Source organism: Dipteris shenzhenensis, chromosome 29, assembly GCF_047967505.1.
Source record: "Dipteris shenzhenensis isolate YYH24624 ecotype China chromosome 29, Dip_SZ_1.0, whole genome shotgun sequence".
Classification (NCBI taxonomy): domain Eukaryota; kingdom Viridiplantae; phylum Streptophyta; class Polypodiopsida; order Gleicheniales; family Dipteridaceae; genus Dipteris; species Dipteris shenzhenensis.
Window position 1 is genome coordinate 39,925,199 of NC_141624.1, and position 9,266 is coordinate 39,934,464.

Consider the following 9,266-nt stretch of genomic DNA (forward strand, 5'->3'; position numbering starts at 1 on the left):
TTGGCTCCGATGACCAAGAAATTCTAGCATGGCAACCATCTAATCGCATATCATGGCTAGACGATGATGTAGATGACTGCCTACGCAATCTGGCAGGATTCGAACGCGCCTAGGCACCCAGCTCAAGTGGGTGAGCATCCCGCCCGGCCCGAATCTGAGGTGGAACTATAGGTGCCTTGACTAGAGTATGTATTGGGAAGCCAAAGCCTTGGAGGCTAGAAACTGCAAAGTTATTGACACAGTGGAAAACCATAGAGTTGAAGGGTAAAATGAGCCCTTGTTTCTCTCCCCTTTCCATTGTAGCTTCATCACCAACAAGATCGAGATCGCCATCGCCATGGATGGAGCTTCAAGCTACATCTGAATCTCGCCCCCTCCAGCTTTTCTGCCCTCGAACCAGCCTCCTCCTCTTTGAGTTCTTTCCAGGTAACATTTTCGCTGCACTTTGCTGCTCTTCCGTTCGATCTCTTGCTTGCTTCGCCGTTTGCATTTTCTCGGAGCCCCTCCTCAGCGCTTGGACGTTGATTTTGTTTCGGTTTTTTTCTTTTGCTTTTCCGCAAAGTCTCGTGTCCCATCCTGATGCGGATCCGCTGGCATTCGTGTGAATCAGGGGTTTTGTGTTCTTCTATCTTCGCAGCTTGCAGATCGGTAGAAGGAGCCAGTTTGAGCACTCCGTTTTTCCCAGATCTGGAAAACTCTACTTGATTTGATTCACGCTGTGTGAAAGACGCGGAAGTACTCGGAAAACCGCATCGCTACCAGGATTTCAGTGACCCGTGGCCAGACACAATGTTGACAAAATTTGAGACGAAGAGCAATAGGGTCAAGGGCTTAAGTTTCCATACTCGCAGACCCTGGATCCTTGCCAGTCTACACAGCGGCGTGATCCAGCTATGGGATTATCGAATGGGTACATTAATAGACAGGTTCGATGAGCATGATGGACCCGTCCGAGGGGTACATTTTCACAAATCTCAGCCGCTTTTCGTTTCTGGAGGTAAGATAATGGATTTTTATTCGAAGTTTTTACTTCACCCGGGACGAGTCGACATTGACAGACGGAGGTGTGCATCTTTTAGGGTAATGAGTTGTTTTCTTGCATTTAACGTCAAATAGAAGCTAGATCCATGTGTTCTTGAGGAGATCCTAGACTTGGAAAACTCAAATTTGAAGCCGTGATTCTCTTTTATATCGCTTTCGTGGAATATGAAGAACATTTTTAAATCAAGAAATGTAAAAAATTGCAACGGTGAAGGTCCTAAGGTCTGGGGCTATATTCTTGTTCACTCCGTAGACCTTTGTTTCCAAACCTTCTGCAGGGGATGATTACAAAATCAAAGTGTGGAACTACAAGATGCGAAGGTGTCTTTTCACATTGCTTGGGCATTTGGATTATATTCGTACAGTTCAGTTCCATCAAGAATACCCTTGGATTGTCAGTGCCAGCGATGATCAGACCATTCGAATCTGGAATTGGCAGTCTCGCACTTGCATTTCTGTCCTTACTGGCCACAATCATTACGTTATGTGCGCTTCCTTTCACGTCAAGGAAGACTTGGTAGTGTCTGCTTCCCTGGATCAGACTGTTAGAGTTTGGGATATTGGTGCCTTGAGAAAGAAGACAGTAGCGCCAGCAGAGGACATTTTGAGATTAACACAAATGAATACTGACCTCTTTGGGGGAGGTGATGCTGTTGTCAAGTATGTGCTTGAGGGTCATGACCGTGGTGTCAACTGGGCTGCTTTTCATCCCTCGCTACCTCTGATTGTGTCGGGTGCAGATGATCGTCAAGTTAAGCTTTGGAGAATGAACGGTGAGTTACAGTGCTTGCATGGTTCGTTATACTCCATAGATTTATGAAAATATGACAAATGCGTTTGGTTTTATTTGAAGTTTATCATCTCCTTTGGAACTTTGGTTGCTATACATGATACCTGTATGTGTTAGTAATTTTCCTCACAAAGGGTCAGTGTCTGTGCACATTCTCTGAGTGGTTGATTTGCAAGGTTAAATTCTCCGTGGTTGAGCATTACAAAGATTGGAGACTCTTTACGTAGGAAGTATTGGTCAGCTTTTTTTTTCTATCCTTAGCAGCAGTGCAGTTAATATTTGAGCGCAAAAATGTGTGTTTTGTGACCAGTGTAGTTTAAAGAGAGTACATTTTGATCAGCTCTGCTTTAATTGCTAGCCTTCATCATGTCTGAATCCACCGTTTATCTCTGAAGAAGTAATAGGAAGTCAGCATGTTGATGTGTGTATAAGTTATGTAATTTTGACTTTTCTTATTACATTTGACATGTACCTTGCTCTAGACATAAGTGTCCCTATCATTGCATGACAAAGGGACAGGTCAAATGTTTGTACGTTTGGCCTGCACCTTTTTGCAGACATGAGCAATGATATTATGCATGTAGTTTAGGTTATGGTTGGAAGCTATGCAAGTGGATTATAAAAAACAGCACTGGATTATAAAAAACAGCACTAAGTATTGAGAGTATTTAGGCACTTTAATACCACTTGTGCTGGCATGCGCTCATAGAGTTTAGATAAATACATGTGTGTTTACATATATCCATGGTTTCCACCAACTTGTCAGCTCTCCATTCCACACACTGAAAAAAAAGCGTACATCTTGGTGTGTATGGGAATGTGTGGTGTACATATGTATGGCTATTTATCTCAACAGTTCAGCACCACAACCCCCCCAGGTTGCCCCAATTCCCTAATATATTACTTACTTTTTTGTCGGGCGTGTCTTTGAATTGGCAGATACCAAAGCTTGGGAGGTGGATACCTTGCGTGGCCATGTGAACAATGTTTCATGTGTCATGTTTCATGCTCGGCAAGACATCATAGTATCCAATTCTGAAGACAAAAGTATTCGTGTGTGGGACATGTCAAAGCGTACTGGTGTCCAAACATTTCGCAGAGAGCATGACCGTTTTTGGATACTTGCTGCACATCCTGATATGAATCTCCTTGCAGCTGGACATGATAGTGGGATGATTGTATTCAAGTTGGAACGGGAGAGACCAGCATACACAGTGTATGGAGGAACTCTATTTTTTGTGAAAGAACGGCACCTTCGAAGTTATGACTTTGCTTCAGCAAGAGAGAGTTCTTTGATCTCTATTAGAAGGCCAGGAACGACAGGCATGAACCAGGGTCCTAGGTCAATGTCATACAATCCTGCCGAAAATGCAGTTTTGATTTGCTCTGATGTAGATGGTGGCTCATATGAACTCTATGTGGTTCCAAAAGATGGATCAGGCAGGGATACCCAAGAACCAAAGAGAGGCCTGGGGGCATCTGCAGTATTTGTAGCAAGAAATAGGTTTGCCATCCTCGACAAAAATAACAGCCAGATTGTCCTTAAAAATTTGAGGAATGAGGTGACCAAGAAGTGCAGCGTACCTGTACCAACTACTGATGCCATTTTCTATGCAGGCACAGGTAATTTGTTGTGTCGTACGGAAGACCGTGTGGTTCTGTTCGATGTGCAGCAGAGGACTACCCTAGGTGAAATCCACACGCCATTTGTGAAATATGTGGTCTGGTCCCCAGATATGGAGAATGTAGCTTTGCTGAGTAAACATGCAATCATAATTGCTTCAAAAAAGCTTGCTCACAAGTGCACCTTGCATGAGACTATTCGTGTGAAGAGTGGCGCATGGGATGAAACAAATGTGGGTGTTTTTATCTACACAACGTTGAATCATATTAAGTACTGTCTGCCAAATGGGGACAGTGGCATCATTAGGACTTTGGATGTGCCCGTGTACATAACAAAGGTGTCTGGGAGTACTTTGTGTTGTTTGGATCGCGACGGAAAGACTCGCAATTTCCAGATTGATTCAACAGAATACATGTTTAAACTTGCTTTAATTAGGAAAAAGTTTGATCAGGTCCTTCAGATGATCAAGAGTTCTCAGCTTTGCGGGCAGGCTATTATTGCCTATCTTCAGCAGAAAGGTTTTCCGGATATAGCTCTGCATTTTGTGAAGGATGAGCGAACTAGATTCAATTTGGCTGTTGAGTCTGGGAATTTGGCAATTGCTGTTGCGTCAGCTAAAGAGATTGACGAGAAGGATCATTGGTACAGGCTCGGTGTTGAGGCATTGCGGCAAGGAAATCATGAAATTGTGGAATATAGCTATCAGAAAACTAAAAATTTTGAACGGCTCTCTTTTCTCTATCTGATTACGGGCAACATGGAGAAGCTGAAAAAAATGCTGAAAATTGCAGAGATGAGGAGTGACATAATGGGTAGCTATCATAACAGTCTTTACTTGGGTGACATTCAGGAGCGAGTGAAGATACTGGAGGAGTCTGGCCACGTGCCTCTTGCATATGTTACTGCCGCAGTCCATGGATTGGAAGATGTAGCAAACCGCCTTGCCGAAGAACTTGGCGACAATGTTCCGCAACTGCCTGAGAAGTCTGAACTTCTTTTGCCCCCTGCACCTGTGTTACATGATGGTAATTGGCCTCTGCTTTTGGTCAGTAAAGGTCTTTTCGAGGGTGCGTTTGGTGAGATGGGCGCTGTAGGAGAAGACGAAGAAATTGATGCAGCAGCTTGGGGTGAGGAAGTGGAGATTCCTGAGGTTACAGAAGGCCCCAATGGTGATGCGGTTGTGGTTGAAGAGGAGGAAGTCAAAGAAGGTGATGATGAAGAGGGAGGATGGGAAATGGAAGATTTAGAGCTTCCTCCAGATGTTGCTGTTACAGACACTGCGACAACTGTTGCTCAGTCTTCGTTGTTTGTCACACCGTCACCTGGTGTGCCAGTTAGCCAAGTCTGGGTGCAGAGGTCATCTCTAGCTGGAGAGCATGCAGCTGCAGGAGCTTTTGATAGTGCTATGCGCTTGTTGAGTAGGCAATTGGGCATCCGGAACTTCATGCCCCTAAAGCCGCTGTTTCAAGAGCTTCATATGGCCAGTCACACATTCTTGCCTGCTTTTGCTTCAATGCCTGTGGTTCCATTGGCCTTAGAGAAGGGATCGACTGAGTCATCAAGCTCCAATTTGCGAAACCCTCCAAATCTGATTTACAAGATCTCATTGCTGGAAGAAAAGCTCAAAATGGCATACAAAGTAACCACGGAGGGTAAGTTTATGGAGGCATTAAAGCTCTTTCTGGGTATACTGCAAACAATTCCTCTTGTGGTAGTGGATAATAGGAAAGAAGTTGATGAGTTGAAAGAGTTGTTGGGTATTGCAAAAGAGTACGTTCTTGCCCTTCGGATAGAGCTGAAGAGGAAAGAGACCAAAGATGATATTATTCGTCAGCAGGAGCTTGCAGCTTACTTCACCCACTGCAATCTTCAGAATGTACATGTGAAGCTCAGCTTGCAATCTGCTATGGCTCTTTGTTACAAAGCAAAAAATTTCAATACAGCAAGTACATTTTGCCGGCGGTTGCTTGAGCTCAATCCTCCGACACAGATTGCTACAAAGGCACGACAAGTGCTAGCTGCTTGTGAGAGGGCTCCTCGAGATGAGACTCAGCTAAACTATGACCCGAGGAATCCGTTTGTTGTCTGTGGTGCCACGTTCACGCCTATCTATCGGGGCAGTAAAGATGTGTTGTGCCCATACTGCGCAGCACGGTTTGTGCCCAGCATTGCAAGTAGCATTTGCTCCATCTGTGACTTGGCCGTTGTTGGTGCAGATGCTTCAGGTTTGTTGTGCTCAACAACACAGATACGATGATGATCTTGCCTTTTGGACCCGTTGGACCCATGCAAATATTAGTTAGCCATCATGGCTAGTATTCACTTCTGTTTTGATGCATAAATTCAAGGGGTTTAGTTCAATGCATAGCCAACCTTAGCTTTACTTTTCTGCGCTCTTTTCAGTGCCGTCTGAGTTATCTAGTTGCTTCTGCAAAGGAATTGCCCAGGCATTGTATCTGGATATGCTGTCCTTATTCTACCTTATACTGCATGCTTGGAGGCAGTATCATTTTTAAGGCTAATCACATACTGCACTTGGATATTTCTTCATGTATGTCGTCTTGCTACAATGCAAGGGCACTCGGTTCTTCGCTATTGGCCATAGAGGCTCGTGAAATAAAAATAATTTCTGTTTTTATGAAATCTTTGCGAGGGAATTTATGGCCTCATAAAGATGTCTAACAGGAGTGCGCATGGAGTGAAATGGATAATGAAGGCACCATGTCTTTTTAATGAACGCACCAGCTTGGATATTAGAGCAAAAGAGGGCACTTTTCAATGTACTCTTACTGTCTAGCCCTTAAGGTGTCTTGCTTAATCCAGCAGTCCTTGTTTAGAAACATTTTGAAATTCACCCCGAACAGCTAAGCTCAACCCTTACGCCACAAAGATGATCAACCGTATCTCATTCACATGTTGTGCCCTTTGATTCTTGCAAAGAAGCTTGTTTCGGTAGTGTGCCAGATCACCATGGAGATCTCAGCCCTTACTAGTTGCCGGATAGAGGCAAATGGGAAGACCTCCAGTATGTTCTCCCTTCGAGAAACAAAAATTGAAATTCGATTTGCATTAGGTCCTCCGCTTAGCGATGCGAAATTAGGTATGTTACCCCTTCGAAACAAAAATTGAAATTCGATTTGCATTAGGTCCCCGCTTAGCCATGTAAAAACTCTCTTGCTCTTCTTCTCCTGCCTGCCCTTTTCCCTTCAGCTCCCCTTTTCCTTCCCTTTCCCCTTCTCTCAGCCTTCCCCTCTTTCTCCTTTACTGTCATGCCCTCTTCTGTCGCAGATTATCGACTTCTTCGAAATTGGTATATATCTTGTGGATTTGGTTTCGTGATGTTTGCCAATGAACCAATGCTCCGAGGCGCTCCAACCAAATGCAATCGGAAGGCGTGAGGCTAGAAGGACGACACACAGAGAAGGGCTACAAATTGATGGAGCCTCTCCCTCCGCTGGCTCCCCGCAACTTCCTCTCCCTTTTTCGGTGGCTCCCCTCTTCCTCCTCTCCCCTCCCTCAAAGCCGAACCCCCTCACAACACTCCCTCATAGCCACTTGACTTGGCCCCCCTTTCTCGGCTCCTCCTTGCTCCCTCACAGTCGGCGCCTTTGCCTTGGCTCTCGCGCTGCTTCTGCCAGCTTCCGCCTGCGGTTAACCTACGTTAGTTACGGTTCGGTTAAATGAGGTTAATGTTGTGTTATGGCAACCTATGTTAGGTAAGGTTACATTATGCTAGCCTAGGTTAAGTTAAGGTAGGCCAGATATGCTAGTTAGGCTTTGATCAAATCCGTATTGGCCTTAGATTAATGATCGTTGATCAATTAATGAGAATCTTCCAAGTCCTAATGCAAGTTGGTTTTCTCGCATATGAATTTTGTATACCAAATCTTGTTCATATCATTAGAAGTTAAAGAGAGTACCACTCAAGAAGTCTCTTGAATGAATGTTTGATCTAAAAGCTATTCCTAAGGCCGGACATTTTAATGGCATTCCTTGACGTTCACCACTATCTGCACCAAGGAGCAAATGTTGAGTCCTAGCACCCAAGACTTCATCAAAAAAATAGTACTTGTGTTACTTCTGTTGGGCTTGATTCTATTGATCTTGGGCTTTTCACCAATACTGAGGATTGGCTTTCAACTAAAATGCCACAAAAGTGCCATGTCTTAGCGTAGTTGGTTTTATTAGACTCTAGCAATCCATTTATTGAAAATATAATGTTGGTAGGCCTAACAGTGTGGTCAGCAATTCCTTGCTCTGTACCTTTAGCATGGGATTCTTAAATAATGCAGTATGGCTTCCTTGATGTTATTCAAACATTGGGAACGTCTCAAATTTAGCTAAGCAAAAGGCTCACCAAGAACTTGAAAACAATTAGGATTACTAGCTGCATGATGTTTTTACGGAGACTGCCCTTAAGACTATCGATGCACTTCATTTGTTGATCAGACTCTTAGCTAGCTCTAAACCCTTCATCACAAACAAAAACTCAAAGAACATGATACCTTGCTTGGCTTCAAAAGATTACCTTTCTTGCTCCTATTGTTGGATGTGGTCAAATTGCCCAAAAAATAGAGAGAGAGAGAGAGAGATGATATGATATGATATGATTGTATTAAAGTCCGCTTGAGACCCTTCAGGATCTATGGGACTGGTGATCACTATTAACTAATAGTGATCTCTTACATCCATTGAAAAAATAATATTACAAACTTGCTATATAGTGCGTATTTGTTGTACTAGCTTATGTGCTAGTTCTAGTACCTTGTTGCAATGTTCCAAAACCTCTTTCAAGTAGCTCCCTAGATTTTTGGCTGGCTGATCCAGCAGATTCTTTAAATTATTTTGATAGTCTCCATAACCTTCTTTGATGTGTGCGTAGCCTTTGCATCTTAGGAGTATGTGCTGCTCATATTCTACGCACTCTGCATCTTAGGAGTATGTGCTGCTCATTTTCTACCTCCCTTGTGGGGCAAATTTTGTAGGTCCTTTCTTCTCCGGGGATCCTGGGTCTTACCCACTTGCCCTTTTCTACCTCGAGATCCTGTGAACTAGTTCTGATTTTGCAGATTAAATATTGATTTGTCCTCTCTGAGGTAGTTCTGCATCCTGTAGCTGTCCATTGAGTTAGTTTCCTGTTTGTAGAATTGCATTTTTGCCCTTGGGTCTTGCTATAGTTTCTATAGTAGCATTTTCCGTGTCACAATCTCCCTAATTTCACATGCATCTTTTGGTATATCAACACAGCCGTTATACCCCATGATTCCATCCCTATACTATCCTGTGTTTTGTATAGCTTCCATCGAAAGTAGAGAGAGAGAGAGAGTGGCCATTTTGAAACTTGTACCACTTCCTTGCATGATGTTGGTTCTTCTATTTCCATGACTTTGGCCATTAAATGATGTTGGTTCTTCCTTGGATGATGTTGTTTCTTCTATTTCCATGACTTTGTCTATGAATGTAGTTACTTTTGTATGTCCATCTCTATGGCTCTTTCTTTTCTATGGATGATCCTCGATTGGGCATTGGAAGTTTTGGGAATGTCTATGACAACAATTGTTTTTGCAATGTCCACAATAGAGAAACTTCGATACACATTGTCATGGGACAAAAACCATCGAAGAGGCTTACACCTGACGATGCAGTGCAATAACTTTGAGAAACTTGGCTGTGATGGGGAGTTGGTAATGCTATTGAACAGATGAACCTTGCTGTAAGGCTTGCGGATTAGCCAATTGTCATAGAAGGAAAATTCTTTGTACATACATCTATTATGATGATGTAATATAATCACATTTTGAGCTCCATTTA

General features: G+C 43.4%; 1 protein-coding gene across 2 annotated transcripts; it reads left to right on the forward strand.

The window, feature by feature from the left end:
* The first annotated feature begins 246 nt into the window (after positions 1-246).
* On the forward strand, positions 247-6,098 carry LOC147882828 (coatomer subunit alpha-1-like). Of its 2 annotated transcripts, none has more exons than XM_087400986.1 (4): positions 247-426; positions 611-997; positions 1,320-1,814; positions 2,771-6,098. In XM_087400986.1, the coding sequence occupies exons 2-4, from the start codon at positions 790-792 to the stop codon at positions 5,710-5,712; spliced, it is 3,645 nt and encodes a 1,214-aa protein (XP_087257112.1). In that variant the 5' UTR covers positions 247-426; positions 611-789; the 3' UTR covers positions 5,713-6,098. The 2 variants fall into 2 exon arrangements, with proteins under 2 accessions (XP_087257112.1, XP_087257111.1); XM_087400985.1 differs by having other exon boundaries at positions 638-997.
* Positions 6,099-9,266: the final 3,168 nt, after the last annotated feature.

What these genes read in the sequence shown, in the direction of transcription:
- LOC147882828 (XM_087400986.1), top strand. Translation starts at nt 790, where the DNA reads ATGTTGACAAAATTTGAGACGAAGAGCAATAGGGTCAAGGGCTTAAGT. An exon ending in GCCGCTTTTCGTTTCTGGAG is followed by an intron (nt 998 to 1,319) that starts GTAAGATAATGG and finishes AACCTTCTGCAG; the next exon opens with GGGATGATTACAAAATCAAA. An exon ending in TAAGCTTTGGAGAATGAACG is followed by an intron (nt 1,815 to 2,770) that starts GTGAGTTACAGT and finishes TTGAATTGGCAG; the next exon opens with ATACCAAAGCTTGGGAGGTG.